This window comes from Gymnoscopelus braueri (assembly GCF_963280865.1).
Source record: "Gymnoscopelus braueri genome assembly, chromosome: 1".
NCBI lineage: Eukaryota > Metazoa > Chordata > Actinopteri > Myctophiformes > Myctophidae > Gymnoscopelus > Gymnoscopelus braueri.
This window is the reverse complement of record NC_137603.1, coordinates 25101612-25123792: the sequence shown is the minus strand read 5'-3', so window position 1 is coordinate 25123792 and position 22181 is coordinate 25101612. Positions and strand designations below refer to the sequence as shown.

At 41.2% G+C, this 22181-nt stretch overlaps 1 protein-coding gene across 13 annotated transcripts in view; it reads right to left on the bottom strand.

Annotated features, from left to right (window-relative positions):
- The window catches only part of tjp1a (tight junction protein 1a), a 137716-nt gene that overhangs the window by 65318 nt on the left and 50217 nt on the right, over positions 1-22181 (bottom strand). The window contains exon 1 of one of the 13 annotated variants that reach the window (XM_080435878.1): positions 3019-3503. The exons of the other annotated variants lie outside the window; for them this stretch is intronic. Within the exon in view, the coding sequence (XP_080292004.1) occupies positions 3019-3042 (24 nt within the window). The 5' untranslated portion in view covers positions 3043-3503. Of the gene's footprint in view, positions 1-3018; positions 3504-22181 lie in introns of those variants that run through there. 13 annotated transcript variants of the gene reach the window in all.

The following is a 22181-nucleotide window of genomic DNA, read 5'->3' as shown; positions in this document are numbered from 1 at the left end:
CAGTGAGGAGAAAATTGTCGTTGTGAGCTTGCACTTTGCAAAGCTGCTATTTTCTCTGTGCAACCGACGTATTAACATGTATAAATTAACCATATAGGCCTACAATATTTTCTTGAGACATTTGGCCCATAACAACATGCCCAAAATAGGGAGGCCAGGATTGATGTGGTTAAAGGAGCACCATCTGTTCTGTACTGTTCATCAGACATGAGTTCTGAGAGAGGGAGATAGACACGTAACCAAGGACACAGAACAAACGCATCACCTCTCCTCTCATCTCTTAGCACTCAGTCCTCTAATTACATCTCCCGCCTTCATTGATGTTAATAGGAGATGTGTAATCACCAAAGCAAAAACAGTGGCTGCTTTGGGCTCGCTGTTCATCTCCCTAATTAATAGAACCTTCTCCATCTAAAATAAGGAGAGCAGAAGAGGAGCACTGCAAAATCCTCAGTGTTAATTTAATTCTGTTAATTTAAAACCCTCATGGGCCCATTTTTACACTCTCAGAGTTAAAGTGACACTGAATTTGCAGTGAGTGGGCACTGGGCATACAAACATTTTTCCCTGAGCGCACATAGGCCCGCTGTAAAGGCTGGAGGTGGTACTTATGCTACAAATCATGTCTTCTTCTGTCTTTGCAAATGCATTCCTAAAACAAGAGTGAATCAAAGCCTGAAAGGAGGAATGAAGACATTAAATGTCGTGCGGAAGAGTTAATGTCCTTATTTTAATGCAAGTGGCATCCAGAGGATTAATGTGGTTTCAAACGACCCTAGAGACATTGGCAACCAGCAAGGCTGTTCTTCACACTCCCCTTTCTTGGGGTTCACCCAGGATCTGTGGCACCAAGTAAAAGGCTTTGCCTAGCCCTAGAGAGTCCCCTTTTTCACAAGAGCACTCCCCCAAATAACAATTAGCATCAGGGTTTCTAACTGCTGCACAACGTGGCTGTTATTGAAAAACAGTAAAAAAAGGAAAACTGTAACTTTCATTACTTGAAAAGAAAGTTGATGTTGTGAATTCACATTCATGATGTTGCTGAAACATGACATTATTATATAGTAAGCTTACAGTCATCCGCTCTAAACCCAAGGCAGAGTATGAGTCATCTATAGTATAGCACTAGAATAGCATTCTTGACCTATGAAACATTAGGACAGCACAGCCACAAATTGTCTTATTTTCCAGGAAGAGTCTTACGGTCATGTGACTCATATTGCTGGTATGCATGTTATCAGGTAGAACTAGAAGTTATTACATGAGCTGTGTGAATGACACACCACAGAAAGTAGACAAATGCAAGTGGTATGCATTTCATATATTATTTCTGACAACACCCATAGGAAAGCTGCATGCATGATGGGTTTTATTTCCACAGAATCTAGTTAGGGTGTCTCTGTAGGGCCAGTTAGAGGCAGGAGTGGGCTAGGATGCTTAATGTGCTCTCTTGTCTCAGAGCAGTTAGCTAATCAACCAGTCACCCCTGAATAACAGTCCCCAAGTCTGCTGTGTAAAAGGTAACTCTCAGACCAAACATTAAATACATCTAAACATAAATATGCATGTGCCCATGTTAGCCAATTCAATCGACTAAAGAGTATTTTCTTTGGTCTGAAAACGGTTGTTGACTGACCCATAGCACAGAACAACAATGTTGGACCCACGTGGAAAGAGGGCAAACATTTCACAATAAAATAAATAGTCTACATAAATTGTTCTTTTCTGTGGTTTCACCTTCAGACTATCACGAACTATCTCTAAGTTCACATTGACAATGTATGTATTTATTATTTTTCTTTCAGCGTTGCAGGTCATTGCTACTATAACTAACGTGTTTACTTTAAATCATAACATCACCCGCTGTCAGGACAATGGTGGTTTCGTCTGAACTGGCACAACCGACCAAACCAGAATATCACAACCTCATAGTTAAATACACAAGCAAATACATTCCTGACTTGTCAAACAAAAATGCTCGACAGCTAGGTGGAAATTACAATCTCGCATAATATTTACATTGTTAAAATATGTAGTGTAGCTGCTCTAATACGAGGATGACCTAATTAAAAAGCACTTCCCCAAAATGCCCTCTTGCTCTCCTTCATTACCATGACATCAAACGGCAAACAGGCTCTACCACCATCATCATGCCTTTTAGATTAGAAAACTGATCATGTTTTCTAGAACCCAAACATTATATTTATTATGATGATTAATAATAATAATATTGCAACACATATATGGAAGTCGCAGTTAACAAAGTCCAGAGGTTTGATGTGTTCGTGACATGTCTTTCCGTCCGTTTATCTCTACAGTACACACACCTGACCTGACCCAGTTCAGTCCAAACCCTGCAGGCTTGTTGTCTACCATTCTACCCGGCACAGCGCGGTGCAGCACGGCTTGCTTTATGAGGGACGACAGTGTGCACAAACACAAGTAGCAGCAGCAAACAACAAACAAACAAACGCAAAAGAAACGGTGCAGCACTTTCAACAGGCTTTTTTCCCCCATGCATGCACAGTTGTTACAAAGTAGCGTGTCGCTTGACCAAAAAAAAAAGAACAGATCTACAAGCTACTGCGCGTTGTTAGCTTGTAGATCTGTTCTTTTTTTTTGGCAAGCGACACCGTCGTACTAGGGAGTGTAAATGAGGCATACCCCCTGACATCAACAGGTAGAGACTGACTCTTCGTTCTGAGCTCTTCTTACAAGCATAATTACCAAGCACACTTTATAGTTGATTTACAGTCTACTGAACCGTCACTAATGGCGACCATTAAGTAACACCATTAATTGAAAGCATAAAATGCAGACTTAAAGCATAGCCTGTTGGGTCTACCATTCAGAAAGAGAGCCCCCCCCTCCCCTTCCAGTGGCATTGGTGATGTCGGAAGATAAAAAAAGTTAAGTCACAACAACGCATCTCTTCCCATTCACACCGAACAGACATTTTAATGAAAACACTCCAGCCTAGTACTAAAAACAGTATTACGTTTCGCCAGCCGAACCCACCTTGTTTGGAGCTTTGGCAGACATTTTTTACGCTCTTGCTCGGCTTCAAAAAGTAAGCAAGTTTTTAAGTTTTTTTTATCACTCGGATAAAAAAAAAAGTGCAGCAAAAATTCCTTCCAGTGAATGTCGCCCAGCTGAAGCCCGTCGCCCCGCCGCTCCGCCACGCCGCCGGGCTGCTTGTTATTTTATTCTATCCAGGACGACGACGACGACGGGAAACATGACACGAAAAGGCGTGTGGAAAGTCCAAAGTTCATTATCTTTATCTTCGGGTCTCTTTTTCAGTCCTCGCCGAAACTTTTTTTTTTTTACTCCACATACATAGCACACGTCGAAGAAAGGTTGTTCAGTGTGAATTAAGGCCGATAATAAACGTTATCCTGGTGTGTAATTACAGGTTGAAAAACTTAGGGAAGAGTACTAGACATCACTTGGTGTGTAAACTGCAATGGCAGCGGGTTTGTGTACTCCTCTCTTCTCCCTGTTCTCGCCTCTCTGAGCGGCGAACGTGACATGTCTGTCTGGGCCAGACCATTCCGCATGGAATAGGGGGGGGGTATGGAACGAGGGAAAAAAAACAGGGACACACCGCCGTTGGAAAAAGCCCGCTTATATGCTTCGCCGCGCAACGGTGTCTCCGGCAGGGTTGCCAGATTTTGCGAGAGAAATACGCAACCAGGTCTATGAAAACAAGCCCCCAAAGAAGCAGCCACATAAGTATTTTAAAAAAGCTAGAAAATAGCAGATCTATTTCTGTTACATTTTTCCAATACAAATCTTGTATGGGGTCTAGCATTAAAAAAATTCAGATGGGGGTCCAGTGCAGTCCACAGACAGAATTTCAGGGTTCTTGACTTGAAAATGTTTGAGAACTGCTGGTTTAACCAACATTAGGAAACAAGCCCAAATAAGCAACTACACGTCAGAAACAAGTACAAAAAACTGCAACTACCACCAACTAATCATTTTCATCATGATTTGTGTGCATGGGGATCTCATCTTAAACAAGCTTAGTGCTTAACGAGACTCCCAGTTTAGTAGACCTTGTATTGTGAATTTGTACTTCCATGTACTGATGTTCTCATGTCTTACTAAATAAAGTACATCAATCAATCAACCAATATTTACAAGCAACTTTACAGAAAAACAAGCCCAAAGTTGCTTATAATAAGCAGACATGGCAACGCTGCCAAGAATAGCCGATCTCAAGCTCACAACGAGTCGCGGATGTGACGCGTTGTGAGCTTGTAGATCGGCTATCCTTCTCGTCCGTTCTCGGCACGCGACACCATCGCGCAACAAAGCATAATTTAGGGCACTTCCATCAAGCTCGTCAGAACTGTTCATTTTTTTTAAAGGAATTATGTTAAATTCCAATCAAAGCCATTTTGTGAATTAATTAGCTCAGTCCTTCTATATATATATATTTTTTTTTTACTGTGATTGAAAAGGCAGGAATCACAGCCCCCCCCCCAGAAATAAACTGCACAGGACCCAGTTGTGGGGAGAGAGAGGGATGTCACTTGTCCCTGCTGGTGCTGAATGTTCACTTTCACTGTGATGATGAGCTTTGTTGGGGGGGGGGGCAAGTATAAAAAGCCTTACAGACAGTATGTATCTGAGATAAGAAATTACACTCTGCCATGTTGACAGGCATTGGTCAACACAATGTGAAACAGTGTGTTCTTGACAAGGGGACAGGGTTTACTATATATAGTCCAACATAAGCATACACAGATAGTGTAGGGTAGGCTTATTTGAGAATATGTTGTTACTCTTTGTGAATCTTTACTTCCACTCCCTTAATGTTTGTGGTTGTGATTGTTCTGGGATTCTGGGGCAACACGCAAGCCTGACATTAAAAGAAGCAAACACACATATCACATTTTAAATGTAGTTCAAGTCTCAGCAAATTCTCAAGGCAGAGAACGTGAAGGCAGTGGTTGTGGTTGATAAGCAACCTCACAGGAAACCACTAATGCCATTCAGTCAACTTCCTATGACTTCCCAAACCAGACCACACCCACAGGATGCAACAATCCCCTCTACTCTGAGCTTGCATTGTTTCACAGTCAACAACTTTACTGTATGTTCCTGCTTCCATGGTGCCATATAAATTAACATCAGCAAACATATGCAAAAGAAGAGTGGGCTGTAGTAGCAACATGCATAATTTAACAACAAAGACGTGTAACATTGCATTAGACCTCATACAGAAATGCATAATATCAGCATGCTCATGTAAGCAGTCAATTAGTTAAATCCGGGAAGCCATTATGACCGAGCAATGGCATTTGCCCAAAATTAGCTCTCTGGTGAATCCTTTTTTGTCCTTGTTGTACCGCCACGGGTTGGAGGTCTTGGCAGCTGTGTAGGTGGTCTGGGGGGTTAATTCCCACCAGGCATAATCCTTCAAGAGTAAAAGCATGGCCAGTTGATGCCGACAGACTAGGCTTGAAGGTAGCAAATACAGGGTGACCTCCAGAAGTGCCTGGTCACCCTGTGACGAGGGTCAACACATAATGTCCACCCTCAACCCTGCAGGTATTCTTCAGCAGGGGAGTCATAATAATCACTTACCCTTAGTTCAAATATATCCCATAATATATATATAGAATAAATAAATACAGCTGAGCCTGAGCATATAACACAAAGCAATTAATCCAACATATTCCAGTGAAACATGCAACAATAACTGGATAAATGATTACGTACTAGTATAGATGCAAACCGATCACTCCTTCTGAAGGTTCCTAAAGATTTTTCAGGATCGAGCAAAGTGGATATCAGCATGGTCAGCATATTCTCTCGTTAGGCATGAGGCCTGATGTCAATCAGAAATCCAAATAAACAAACAAAGCCATAAAATATATCTAATAATCACAATTTAAAGATGCCAAAGAGCAGCTTTCTCCCACTACACTACAGCATCAGTGACAGCATCCCTCAAACTCTGTCAGAGAGGATCATATATACTCCAACATGAACAAAAGCTATCTTTGTCCTACCTACCCCCACCCTATCACACACCCCCACCCCCCCCCCCCCCCCCCCACCCCACACACACACACACACACACACACACACACACACACACACACACACACACACACACACACACACACACACACACACCTCTTTAGGGCTAAGAATTGACTACAGAGCTCAGGTGCGGTCATGGAAGAGCAAGCACATGGAAAACATAGGTGAACACAGGCATACGCCTGATTTATATACTTAGTTGCATGCCGGTGTCTCGCACAGGACTTTTAGCCGATCTGCAAGCTCACAAGGTGCCTCGCTGCGACGCGTTGTGAACTTGTAGATTGGCTATTTTCGTTGGGACACATGATGCGCAACCAAGTATAAATCAGGCTTTATGCTGGCAAAGAGCACATCACAAAGTTCACTCACCCCTGAAGAGAAAGGGCTAATGTACAGTGAAACAACATAGAGCGTGTATACCATGAAAATTAGTACAGTGAATCCCACCCCCACACACACCTGACACACAATTATGTGATTTCATGATCTGACACAACCATTCTCACGCAGCAAAATCCAGAGAGTTAGTTTAACTGTTAAAGTACAAAAATGGACCCCGTAAGGGTGCATAGGTCAAAGTTCAGAGGTTGAAAGTGGTATTCATCTGTCCTGAGTTTGGAGTGTGGGGTGGTTCTTTGTGATACTCCCTTGGTTGTGTTTACTCTGGGCCTCCTGCTGCCCTGCAGCTCCAGCATAGGACCGGCTCTTTATTTCTCTTGCTAATGAGAACCTCCTGACTGACAACATCATGGAGGAAACCCACAAGAGCCGTGCAATCACCAATACTTGTCATAGACGTGTACATGATAACATGGTGATTTCCTAGTAGCAGCATGTGTGTTTCTGTCGAGCAGGAACCTTTATGTTTTTTCATAAATTAATGCCCAACTCATGTCATACAGTGTCACACAAGTGTAGCAAAAATAGCTGATCTCACGACGCATTGCATCGCAAAGCGATGTTAGCTTGTAGATCAGCAATTTTTGCCCAGCAATTTTTGCTCAGTTAAGTCCTAAATGAACACAGTGTATGGGCTTACACTGGAGACTGAAATGGCTTTCATCAAAGGTACTTTTGGAACGTTAATATGAATGAGTTTCTGCCTAAATTTTATTAATTTAGATTACTATACTGTACAATACAACACTATATTAAATAATATTCAACAGTAACAGACATCTTCAGACTGTTATTCGATTTAGCAATGTCCATAAAGAGGAGTAGCACAACCCACTAATGAGTCAACAAATGTATCACATTTCTGTCTAAAAAAGGCCAGCTGTTAGCAGATTAGTATCATGACGGGATTATCAAGCATATCTCCAATGTATCCCCTACCTTCCAGGTCATTGTCCAGGGTCAGCAGAAACTCAAATGCAAACATAAATCTGGTTTCAGGATTTCAAGAAACACATGGCCTACTGTAATGACCCCTAGGCGTGGCTAAAGTCTTTATCTTCTGTTCTACCCTCATCTTATCAGCTTCAGTATCGTGCTGCACAAACATTAAACATACTCGCTGGCTGAGCATAGATATATGCAAGGTGAAAATTAGACTTGACATAGTGAGGGGTGTTTACATATATCCTTTCTAAAATAAACTAATATTCTCCATTTTTGAGAGTGCCTCTAATTCCCACTAAACCTGTCAACTCCTTCCAGTTTTATGGTTTCTCTGTTCCTCACATAGTAATTGGATATACCACACTGGTTCTCAATGTGGGGTCCATGGACCCCCAGGGGTCCTTGAGGGGGTTCCAGGAGGTCCCCAGCTAAATGATTGGTAGTTAGGAACCGTTCACATTCTGCGATTCGGGTGCCAGAGCAAAAGGGAAAAAAATCATATCAAATAGAGTCTAGGGCTTAATGCATATCAAACTGGGGGTCCTTGAAATTAAAGAGGTTGACTGGATAGACCACCCATTAACCACTTTCCACCAGACCACCAGCAGACCTTTATTGATAGCACAGTTGTGTTGGCTGACATGTTTCAGTCATAGTTTCGAACGACAATGACAGTGGCATTCATGTTCATTTGTGACAATGATTTACTAAGAATAGGTTCACACAGATACAGTACATACAGTACAATGAGAAGCTGTTGTAATTTGTGGTACTTGAATTCCATGATCTTTAAAAAAAAAAAGGATCTATCTCCTGTTTCTCACACGCACGCACGCACGCACGCACGCACGCACGCACGCACGCACGCACGCACGCACGCACGCACGCACGCACGCACGCACACACACACACACACACACACACACACACACACACACACACACACACACACACACACACACACACACACACACACACACACACACACACACACACACACACACACACACACACACACACACACACACTCTCTCTCTCTCTCTCTCTCTCTCTCTGTACTGTATACATGCATTCATCGCTTGCAGACCACGGCATCAAATGTGCTTCTATAGCAACTGAGATAAGCATGTCAAAGCACTAGCAGCAGTTCAGCGAACTGTACATTGTTGTCGTGGAATCTCTGAAGACAACACTGGAACAATCTGAGAGAGGGATGCACGATCATACATAAAACACTTTATGCCATGCAGACTCATTGGACAGACATGAAACAGCATACATTATGTACTGTGTGTAGATATATGGACAGACATGAAATTGGACAGACATGAAACAGCATACATTATGTACTGTGTAGATATAAAGTGGGACAGTTCACAAATCTTTATAGTCAACCCAGGTTTACATCATGGTTCAATATCCTATGGTTTCAGTTGTCTGATGATCTCTATTTTATTAGTGTAGGTACTGTATGAGTGACAGCTGGCTTTATCGAGTATGAGTATTTGATTTCAGAAACTCTCAAATTATGTGACTTCCCATTATTCAGGTCAACTGAGGGTCAATCAGTCTGATAGTCACTCAATGTAGCAGTTGGGCAATTGATAGTTTCATGTTCTTCAAATGCTTGAAGAAAGTCTTTGACAGAAATGTTGAGCTATTCAGCTTTTTCTTTATTGAAAAAGTGACGACAGTGTGCAGGTGTTTTTGATTCTTTTTTCTGTACATTGTAAAAAGCAGCATCTATTTAAACAGTACAATTAGCTTCTTCTAGTTATAGGACATTGTCAAGAGGATGTCATCAGCTTGTTGTTGCATAGTTCATTTGTTCCTCATCACTGCTCAACTGCCAGGCTTGGCTTCTGTTCCAGTGGCTGCTAGTCAGCGAAAAGTTAAAGAGTAACACACAGTAACCACAGCTGCAGATGAGTTTGGACACCGAAGGGGAAAATGTACAACAATTTCAACATTGTCAATTCTAAAAAAGCTATTATTGTGAAAAAGCTATATTAGTCTGAACTTACTTTTCTTTTTTTTAAGAAGAGCACTTAGTTCTGGTGATAAGCAGGACTTCAAAAATGTCTGCTCTAAATATACCATAGTGGTACTTTAATCATTGATAGTGAACCATGCCACATTTAATTTTGTGCAAGCATTAACTCCAAGTGGCAGGCTGTGATCAACCATCTATAAACCAATCCATGACACAAACACCCCCACCCTCCTCACCCCACCCTCTCTGTCTTTGCCTCTTTCCACTATCTCAATGGATATGGTTTATAGAGCTTTTTTATAGCCAAACAGAGGCTGCACAGTTAACCTGCCTGAACTCCAATCAGCTCTCTAGTTGCTTAACAAGTAATGAAGCCATTTACAGAGAAACTGTATAGTATTATAAATACTACTTTCTCTTTATTATTGATTGATAGGATGAATACTTTATTAGACAGAAATGTGAACAGCATGAGGTACCGTCAGACAAAAAGGTCCTGGCGAATTGTTTCCATTGTGGTCCTATTATGATCCACTTCATCTCACCAAACCAGCACCAAAACACGTAACTGTGCACTTGACTTCGAGGAGTTCTATTTTGAAGAAAGATTTGAAATCTTTTTGTTCAATACAAGATCAATAGTGAAGGAAATCATAAGAGAACTTAGTCATCTTTTACATCTCATATATTATTTATCCCTATGATGTTGCAACTCCATTGTTTATTTTACAATGAATGCAAACTGAAAACAATCCCGTGCAAGTCCCAAGGCACATTACTGAATCGAGTAGAGGGGAGGAGGCAGTCAAATACTTCAGGAGAAACAATGTAACCTTTTCCCTCATTGTTGTCATATTTAGAGACAACGCTGATGGAGCCAAAAGTACTGTTTCTTGTTGGCACGTCTTATTTATTTGCTTACATTAGCCAAAATCTATTTGGGGTAAATATAATTAAGTCAAGACAATGTGTACAGTATGCGTGGAGCCATTGTGGTCTATGATGTACGTATGCTAAGAAGGTACAGACTGTTCCTCAGATGTTTCACATCAACCCCCCCTGGCATATCCCTGTTCTCTCTTCTGAGATAACAGTCCTTCTCACACACTGATTACTAAATGTAGCAAGAAGAGGCAACAAGACCAGGGCCTGGAACATGATATGAACATGATAGGTCAGGGACACAAATAAAGATAAAATAATTAAACACAGTAACCCTGCCATTCCGATTTTGGGCATGTCATTACAGTAAAAAGAATTAAGAAAAAAAAAAGGTTAACCACAATTAGCCAAACATAGCAGATCAACAAGCTTTGCTATTTGGTGTAGACGGAAAAAAGTGTCCCAACTACAGAGCCAAATAAGGCCAGTTTACTAAGTCTAGAGACACATGCACATCTTGTTTTTACAGAAGATCTTGAAACTGCGTGGAAGCTCAGTTACTCATGTTTCTCAAATGTGACTTTTTCATGTTATGCACAAAGCACAAAAAGTGTGTACAGTATATACAAATATTGGATTTGTACATTTTCTAAACCAGTTTTGAAGTTCAATAGGTTGTCACTGTGATCATAAATCAATACAATCTGGAACCAAATCAGACTAATGGAACCAAATCAATCAATTAATTAATGCTACAGAGAAACAGCAAATATTTCAATGAGTTTTCTGAAAATTTGAATTTAAATCAGGGGACACGCATCACTGAGTTCACTGATCACATTAATTCCGTAACCACTATTGTACATAGTACATGCCTAATCACCTCCATTAGTCTGATTCCATACCCATATCCAAACCCTGAACCTTAGAACAGCATTTCTCTCATCCACACACACAGACACACACACACACACACACACACACACACACACACACACACACACACACACACACACACACACACACACACACACACACACACACACACACACACACACACACACACACACACACACACACACACACACACACACACACACACAATGTATGCTGTGCTAGAGCAGGAAACCTCTGTTTAGCAACATACTGTATTTCAGAAATGCCAAGTATAGGCCTTTCATAAATAAAACCACAGTGAACTCTATGCCTGGCTGCTGATTCCTTGAAGCAAAACAGCAAGGTAACTAGGAGGACTCTTCTTCTGGGAAATGAAGCTTGTTTGTCTTCACTCTCATGGGAGGCTGTTTCCTCCAACAATAACATGCTGCTACTAGGAAATCAACCGATAGACAGTGGCGGAAAGTAACTAAGTACATTCAAGTACAGTACCCGAGTACAGTTTTTAGGTAGGCCGACTTTTACTTTGCTTGAGTATTTCAATTTATTTTATACTTCTACTCGACTACATCTCAGAAGCAAATGTTGTACTTTTTAATCCATTACAATCATTTGGAAACTGAAGTTACTAGTTACTTTGGAGATTTAGATTACTAATACAAACATATACAGGCCTTTTACTTCGAATAGAGTATTTTTATATTGCGGTATTGCTATATGTGTTGTACTTTTTGTCTGTCTGTCTGTCTGTCTGTCTGTCTGTCTGTCTGTCTGTCTGTCTGTCTCTCTCTGTCTGGCTATCTGAGAATCAGAAGGTTCCCCCCCGCCTGCCCAATCTACTATGTGGTGAAGTGTCCCTGCACAAGACACTTAACCCCTGCTTCGCAGGCTCCATATTAATAGCACCCACTGCTCTTAATAGCTCAGATGTGTAAACGGGCAAACTTCACGTTATGTGCAAATGTACAGTGAAAACAAATATCCCAATGGTGTGGGAACAAAATGATCTATCTAACCAATAAATCAATCAATCAATCAATCAATCAATCAATCAATCAATCTCTATCTATCTGTCCATCCATCCATCTGTGCATGAACAATATGCAGAACACGCAAGTAAATACGCGCACGCACACACACACACACACACACACACACACACACACACACAGACACAGACACAGACACAGACACACACACACACACACACACACACACACACACACACACACACACACACACACACACACACACACACACACACACACACACACACACACACACAAACAAACATATTTATAACAGTTATATGTCTCATGTCAGACTAAGAGATGCTGTAGTAAAAACAACAGTTTAAGTGTCTGGACAGCAGCTACAGTGGGACCATAATAGCATCCTACAAACACAATCCTTTCCAAAGTTTTGCTGATGAAACTCTAAATGTTAGGATGATAATCTATTGTATTCTCTCTGCATGAGGCACAGCCTTACACTATAATCCATAGCTGCAGACATAAACAGATATATGTTTAGAGAAGCTGGGTCAAACCATGGCAGGAATTATAATCACAACCTACATGTACTCGTTATAGAACAAAACACCTGCATAATATCATATCATATCATATCATCATATCATCAGATCGCTATAATCAGATTTCAGTAGAGTAATTATAGAATTGTGCATGCACACATATTTGCACAAGTCATAACACGTCTTCGGCATGGTCTCTACACAGTAAAATCCTCAGTGATAATTTATCCATTTGTAACTCAGAGAGTGTGCAATGTTCCATTTATACACTCTCAGAGTTAAATTAACACTGAGAGTCTGTACTGTGTACATGTTAACTCACAACACTGAGCATCAGAGTCGGACAGATGCAGGGGCTGCAGAACTGTCACGCAAAGATAAAACGTATGTCTTGCACGATCCAACAGCTGCAGCTCAAGTTACCGTGTAGACATCGAACGGCAGGCACTAAAGTGACATTTGACACAGAAACAGCATGTAATTGAATTTCATTGAGGGGTGAAGATTTACAAGTCTAACGTAGGGTGGAAGCATGAATTTCACAGTGCCACGTTCCCTGGGCATAACGTCCAAACACAATTAGCGTGCTCTGTCACCCAGGATTTAATACTGTGGTGGTCCCTCCTGTCCAGCACCACCACATCTGGACCTAAAACCAAACACTGACTCTGACTCTACTCGCTGGACACTTGACTCAGGCTTCAACATTTCCGCCCTTAGAGAAGCTCACATGTGATCTTCACCTGAGCCTGAGACATTGTGGAGTAGCTGGTCTTGCTGGTCTTGATACAGGTTGAAAACCTGTATCAACTGAATGATGACTCAAGAGGGACTGACTGAACATAGAATATTGTTCCATTGTCTAATGTGCTGTACAGTATGGTGGGTACATTGTGGTGGGAAATCATTTCATTTCAGGATACTGTGTATGGCCCAATATTTAAGGATTGAATGATGACTTGATGATAATAATAATAAAATAACAAAATAAATTTAAAAAATAACAATTTTGTCCTGTTTTTTGTTGTTGTTGTGGTATGTTGTACATTTGCACACACGTGAAATTCGTACTCTGCATTTACCCATCCTGGAATTAGGAGCAGTGGGCGCTATTAATACAGTGCACTTAGGGGTTAAGTGTCTTGCTCAGGGACACTTCGTCACACAGACTGGGCAGGTCGGGGTGTGAACCGGTGACCTTCCGATTCCCAGGCAGCCTCTCTACCCACATAGCTGTATTATACTACTTGGTATATTATTGGCCTATAAATGTACATTGTAAAAGTATCCTTGTATTTGCCTGCTTGGGTGAGTTGACCAGGGTGGATTTCTTCCACTCCTGACATCACAAAACATTATTTACTGGATGATTTGTGAATGTTATGGCTGGGTGGATTTAGCTGTTCAAACACAGATTTCCAAAATGTAAGTAAGATACATTACTTCAGAAGTGTGTGTGTGTGTGTGTGTGTGTGTGTGTGTGTTTGTGTGTGTGTGTGTGTGTGTGTGTGTGTGTGTGTGTGTGTGTGTGTGTGTGTGTGTGTGTGTGTGTGTGTGTGTGTGTGCGTGTGCGTGTGCGTGTGTGTGTGTGATCAACACAGATCAATAAGGCATCCCCATAAATAAAGTTTGTATTTTTATTATTCAAGAAGACCACAAGATAGAAGACATGAATTTAACCATGCAATCAACTTTTCACCCCACTCAACATCAGATTCTCTGGGGCATTTAACTGATTTGATTCTGAATAAAAAAATGTATGGGCGACAGTCAGCAGCAGTTTAGCAACAGGGTTTAAAGAGGAGGAGAGGAGAGGAGATCTTGTTTGGCCTGTATAAAGAACATGCCTCCCAGGCAGGCCTTCGTCACTGACTCTTTGCCATCATGGTACAGCCTGTTACTGCTGCATTCCAACACCATGAGGCTGCTCAGTCTGCCCAAACGCACTGGAGGGAGGAGGGCCTTCCGCTCGCTGGGAGAGCACCGGGGGCAAACAGGGCATGCTAGGGCAGCGGTTCTTGTAACATTTTCACGTCAAGGACCACCAAATTGATATGTATTCGGCCACGGACCCACATCTGAAAATAATTGGTGCCAGGTACACCCCCACAAGATTAGTGTTGTTTAAATGTTTCAAAGGTATTGCAAAATGTTCACATGTTTTTCAAGAGTTTTTGAAAATAGCAGATCAACAAGCTCACAATGCGTCCCGTCGCGATGCGTTGTGAGCTTGTAGATCGGCTATTTTCAAATAGCCAATGTACGGTGTATAGGTTTTAAGTGATTAAACAGATTTTGATGCTATATTAACTCATTTTGCAAAGGGCCCCCTGGAATCCCCTCAAGGACCCGTGGGGGTCCCCTGACCCCACTTTGAGAACCCACTGCTCTAGGAGAGCAGATTAGGAGAGCATGTTAGGGAAGTGCCTGTCAGTGGGACGTGGCTGTAATTCTTTTAAAGTCAATTGAGTTGCGCTGAAATTAAAGTGGCTGCTAGGTGCTGTGCAGTAAATGTGATTTAATAGTTTGATGATAAGACACAGATAATGTGATTTCCTGTAAACTAATGGCAGCATGCTATCAGAGAAGGTCCAATGGGAAATACCATTGCCTTTATCTGACTTGTTTTAATTAACCAATTTCACCCTGGCATTCCTGTTTTGGGGCATGTCTTCAAAACGTTTCCGAAATGTTCAAAAATAGCATATGTACAAAACTTTGAATTAAGCGGATTATTTAATTCATATTTGGTTAAAGAGGATGGATGATGAGGATCAGATGTTTTCTAGATGTCCTTTTTACCATTAAAGTGGTAAATGTTTATTTAGATTTCTTTCTAAAGGTCTCTCTCTCTCTCTCTCTCTCTCTCTCTCTCTCTCTCTCTCTCTCTCTCTCTCTCTCTCTTATTATAGACTATTGTGCCTTATCATCCTCCATTCTGCAAGTCTAACATCCTATGCCCCTCCCATGAAGACAATCAGCCAATAAGAAGTGGGCTGTTGTGAATTTGGTGGCGAGGAGGAGGGAAAGGAGGTGACGGATAAGAACCAGAGGTAGCAGGATGAAGACCAGAGCCACAGGGTCGACTCCCCCAAGCCTCACGGTGACGAGATGTGATGGGACCCGACCCCGCTGACGCCCCAGCCACTGCAGTGTGTCAGCCAACTATTCCTCTAGCTCAGTGGTTCCCAAACCTTTTAGACCGAGACCCAAAAGAGAAATTTGATGTCTCCCCCGGGACCCAAACTAGTGAAAATAGCCTACAAGCTCACGACACAGCTGCTATTTTCACTTCCTCTTAAAAGTTACATTTGTGGAATTTATGGAATTTATTTTAACTGTTTTCATGAAATTCTTTTGAAAAAATGTGTATGTATGAAAAACTCCTGAAAATCCTTTGAAATAAAAATTATACTAAAAAGAAACCCAAAAAAATGGGGAAATTTACTTGCGACCCACAAAAATCGGAAAACAGTGCTCTAGCTGTCCAGTGCCATGATCCAGCGACTGGTTTACTTGAGTACTGTACTTTACTTGAGTATATTAGTATTTTTGACTTTTTTGATAAGTCATCCTATTTCAAATATAGTGAAAATAGCCGATCTACATGCTCACAGTGCGTTGCGATGATACACTTGTAGATCTGCTGTTGTCACTATTATTTAAATGTATTTGTACTTTTGAATACTTAAGTATTTTTAAAAGCATGTACTTTTGAATACTTAAGTATTTTCTTTAAAGCAAGTACTCCAGTAATTTAACCCAAGTACAAATTAGACCGAGCAACATTAGTTGAGTATTATTTGACCAGAGAGTATCTGTACTTTGACTCAGGTACTGGGGGTTGGTTGAGTACTTTGTTCCACCACCGGTGCGTCAGCCAGCTAATCCTCTAGCCGTCCAGTGCCAGGATCCAGCCTCATCATCAGCTCTGGTGTTCTCCTGTCAGACTACATTTTTATAACGTCCCACCGGTCAATTCTACCCGCTAATGCCCAACACAACGGCCCCCTAATGCCAAGTGATTACGGAGTGCTGTTTTAGCACATTTGTCGGCTGAAAAGAGAGAAAGAGCCACAAGGCAGCGGGGTGGGCTCCATGCTCAAAAGGGCGTCAGCCTGATGAACTCAGCAGAAAGGGAGAGCTAGCCCTGAAAGCCAGTCTAAGCCACCGATCTCGGGGTGGGGGTGGGTGGGTGGGGGTCCATGGTTGGGGTCAGGCCTGAACTGGGATGGTGGTCAGGCTGTGTATGTGTGTGGCGCAGGGATTTACAGTGCCCTATCCTGGGAGCATATAGACAGTTAGTTCCTGTGTCCTCATATGTGGCCAGAGACAGAATGTGCACATCCGGCTGTTTCAAAAACACGCCGGAGACAGACGTGATGGAGTTGACAAAGAATGCCAAGTACGAGTGTCTGTTTAATCGATCGGAGACACATGTCAGCTTTCATGATTGCGATCCATCATCGACTAGAGCCAGTGGTTCTCAAACTTTTTAATGTCAAGGACCCCCAAATTATAATGTATGTGGTCCCCATACCAGATTTGTGTTGTTAAAATGAAATTTCCCCCCCCAACATTTTTCGTAAAAACAAAACAATGCGTCGTAACGTGTTGTGAGCTTGTAGATCTGCTATTTCCAAATAACTGGGTCAAAGCGGTTAAACTGACTTTGATGCCATAGCCTATTAACTAATTTTGCTGGGGACCCACTGGAACCCCCTCAAGGACCCCTGGGCCTCTGTATCACCCCTGTAGCTGTGGTATCACCTGGGGCCACCTTGACGACCAATGGACTAGAGCAGTGGTTCTCGAACTTTTTCATGTCAAGGACCCCCAAAATGATATGTATTTGGCTGCGGACCTCCCCCCATCTCAAAAAATGTTTTGTGCCAGGGATTTTTCAAAAATAGCAGGTCTACAAGCTCATCGCGCGGCACTTGGTGCTGTGCTATGAGCTTGTATATCTGCTATTTTTTAATAGCCAAAGTATAAAACATTTAAAGTCGTTAAAATGATTGTGAAGCTATATTAACTAATTTTGCTGGGGACCCACTGGAAACCCCCCAGGGACGCCTGGAGGTCCCCGGACCCCACTTTGAGAACCACTGGACAAGAGGTTAAAAACAAGATAGTCATTAACCCGAGAGGCAAAAAAGAAAAGGAACAGCTACAATACACAATGGCTTTAATGATTCCTTTTCTGTGCTGCCATTAGTGAACAGAGTTTACATAAAGATGTTATCTGCTTCTGTTTGCATGTAGCTCTGGTATCACCCGGGGCCTCCAGTGTACCACCATGCATGACCATGTGACACCTACAGTCAATGGAAACTATAAATTCCTCTGAAGAAAATGCAGGGTTGTTGCTGCAGCGCTGGTTGGCAGGTGCTGCCTGGTAATCAATTGGTGGCTAGGGTTTACTAGGTGATGGCTAGGTTGCTGCTAAGGCAGTTAGGGGTATGTTGCTAGGGTATAATATCTGTGTGGGCTATTAATTACACTATTAACAAATACACTATAAATGGACATGTGGGAAGGTTTAGCAGGAGGGGTGATGCTACTGTATATTACCCAACCAATAGACTCAGACAGTCCTTTGTGCCGCTAGCTATGAAGATGTATAATGAGGCGCACAATGGTCCCTCGGCTTGTTGAACAGACCAATTACTCAAAAAACAGCAGTTCAGTATTTCCTTTTTCCTGCACAATGCAAGCACTGCTGAGGGTGTATAGGGTTGTATATTTTATATGTTTTCCTATTATTGATGGCGTTGCGTTGAATATGATGTCTTTTTACCCCACAACAGTACTTTGTCTTGCCCTGTAGTTTGTATCTTAACAGCTGTGCTGCCTTTGGTGACAGAATTTACTCCGGATAAATAAAGGTTCTATCTTATCATAAATACATTCCTTGCATAGGCAAGGAAGAGCAGGGTCAAGCATCATTCCCACATCACCCTCCTTACTGTCATGTGACTGTTCGCATGAGAGATTAATGTTAAGTACTTAATACTCACGTCTATAAGCACACGATACAATAACGAACAGACACGATAGAAATCAAATCCATTTGCAGCCTGGCAGATCAGCTAATTTAACTTTAATCTAGCCATCAGATATCAGCGTCTCTCTCTCTCTCTCTCTCCCTCTCTCTAAATGCAATGTGTTGTGAGCTTGTAGATCAGCTATATTTTCGCAAAAGACTGTCAAACAGCAAAATATTAAATAGGCATAAATAAGTGGTTAACGGTGCACAGCACACTGCTCCTAATAGTTAGGGTGGGTAAATACAGAGGGTAAGTGCCCTTCGCAAAAAGCCCAACAACGCATAAAGGAGACAAAGTTACTATTATTATTATTATTATTATTTATAAGCAGACCACATGAAGGGGAACATAGTACACATGGCTGTGATTAGTTTGCTTGTCATGTTGTTGGACAGTGTGCACACGTGCATGAGCAGCAGTCCTGCAGGAAGGTCACACTGCGTGACACTCAGCAGGACAATGACATTTCATACCAGTGGCTGTGTGTGTGTGTGTGTGTGTGTGTGTGTGTGTGTGTGTGTGTGTGTGTGTGTGTGTGTGTGTGTGTGTGTGTGTGTGTGTGTGTGTGTGTGTGTGTGTGTGTGTGTGTGTGTTTGTGTGTGTCTGTCTGTGTGTGCATCATCACAGTACAGTACATAAACCCCAAGGTAGGCCTATCACAATTACTACATAATCAGGTGATTACCACTATTTGAGATAATCACAATTATTGTTGCATAATCGTCATAATCGTTTCCATTCATGTGCATAAACTCATCTGTTGAAAAATGAAGAAAATAGCAGATCTACAAGCTCACATTGCGGCTACTTTCACTATATTAGAAAAAAAATGAAAAAAAGGATTAAATGATTAAATGCATGGCCTGTTTTGGCCATAGCAAATTATTATTGGTACGTGTCATTTCTGTGTATGTTTAAGATATCTGTCACATCTGTCCTGTGCATTTTTTTAAGCCTACAAGGCAAACATAAATGTCATTTTGAGTTATATGTTCCACCGTTCAATGCCAAAAACACAATTAAATCCTTATTTGCAATTATTTGTATGACAATTAATCACCCACTTAATTGTGATGATGGTGACAGGTCAGCCAGAAGGAGCGAAAGGCCAGAGGGATGTGGTTAGGCTTGTCACCATCAGGACATTTTATGTGCCCATTCATTGTTTTACAAATATCTGCGATTAAACTTAATTTAATTGAGGTTTTGGTATTGAACATTGGAACATATTGGAACATATAAACACAAAAATATATTTCTGTTTGGCTTTTAGGCTTTGTAAACAAAGATTGCACAGGACAGATTATGATGAATAACTTAAATATACAAAGGAATGGCAATAGGTAGGTCATAAGTAGGGCTGGGCAATTAACCAGAAATATACCGAAACCGATATGTAGAACCAATAACTGACTCAATCTTACTCATGTAGGTTAATCGATTAATCGAGAAGCAGTTTAAACTTTATTTTTTATAAATTTTTTATATCAACAAATCGACAGAAAGAAATTCTAATAGAGGTAAATCCAATAAATTGACTAAATCCATCAGTCTGATTAACCACTTAACCCTGTATTATACTTAGTAGCCGATCTACAGGCTCACAACGCGTTGCATTGCGTTGTAAATGAGGCAAAAGTTTGAAATAATCGTGATGTTGAGTTGAAAGGGGGGGGGGCATATTTGTCACTGCAGCTGAACTTTAAGCTGGAGAGAGAGAGAGAGAGAGAGACAGACAGAGAGACAGAGAGACAGAGAGAGATAGAGATTTTGCCTCTCAACTTCAGGGAATCGCACATTAATAATAGCCATCACTCTCTGACAGCTATTGTAATCTTTAACCTTCAATAACACTTGAACACAAATATCACAGATGAACTAGAGCATTGTGTAGTTATGAGATAAGCCATGTTCAGCAAATACCTAATCTGATCTGAAAGAAATTCAGGCTCCTGATGATTACGGAGGTGTCTCACAAATACATTATTGTTCTACAGTAACATTTGCCCCAAACCCCAGTGCAGCAAGAACAGCCAAAGGATGAAAATAATCCTCTTTTTATTTCTATATAGGCTACAGCACATTATGCATGGAGGAGATTAAACTGGTGAATTCTTTTTACACACGGAAATCCTTTCAGTGACAAATTCACACTGTATAATGCAAGATAGAGGATTTGTTGGACGGCGCTGCCTGCACTGTTTAATCGAGAGAAAGACTGTCCATTATGCATTATCTTTATGCAAAATAATGCATTTCTCCGCTCACACCTTGATAAATATTTTCTATTTGTTGAGTATTCCAGTTGAATTGCTCCAGGGTGCACTGAGTTTATTTTATTTGACACGCGGACACCTTATCAAAATGCAAACAGTCTCAAAATTTGGTACGTAGATTTGTCTATGAAAGAGCAATGGATTGATGTACCGTAGGCATATCCATGAGCTCTCAAACACAAAATGAATATCGTCGCTGTCGGGTGGAAACCTTGTATGTCCAAAACACCTCACGCTGTGACCTTGTATATCTGCTATTTTCACTACTTTTGTGTGTCACTCTTGTATGACGAAGTAGGGCGTTCATTAACGCAATTGTTTTTGGAGATACAAGGTTTCTGCCGACAGCAACTATATTTTGCAGGTGGTTTGTTTGTTTGTTTGAAGGAAGATACATTTTGTCTTTTTTTCTTTTATGCAGTGGAATTATTACATTACTTTAATTTCAATGTTTCATGCTCGTAAATAAACAAACGTAACATACACCTTACATAGACTTGAATTCAATTGGATGATTAAGCACAAATGCATGAGGGAGTGTTAGACCGTAGACAGCACTCCACAACCACAGCACACCAGTGACCATATCTCACACTACTGTATATACAGTAGCACAACCTCATGCTATTATACCACAGTTTCCATATTAATATTATGATTAGAAAATGAAAAACAGTAGCTAAAAAAACAGTGGCTGTTGCTAGGTTACAGGTAAGGTAAATAAGTTGGGTGGTTTTGGAATCCTATATGGGTCGATATTGGCACTCATTAGAATGCCTCTCATCACAATGCGAGGTCAGATGCAGCTACGGTATAATTATGAATACATTTAAATAGACTCTAAACTCTAATCCGCTATTTTCGGTGTGCAGCACCGGTGTACGACGGAGCATAAATTAGGCATTGCTCAGTGCAAATCAGACAGACCTAATACACAAACTATAAGCAATTGCTCAGCATCAAAATACAAAATACTACTGTTTTGGTACAATTCAACCAATTCAACCAACAAAGTCAACCAACAAAAATGAGCAGCAAACCACTAAAGATAAAACATATTGAATCATTCATATTGTTTGGTAGAAACTTCACACAGACACACAGCCAAAGACATGCGTGTGCACGCACGCACGCACGCACGC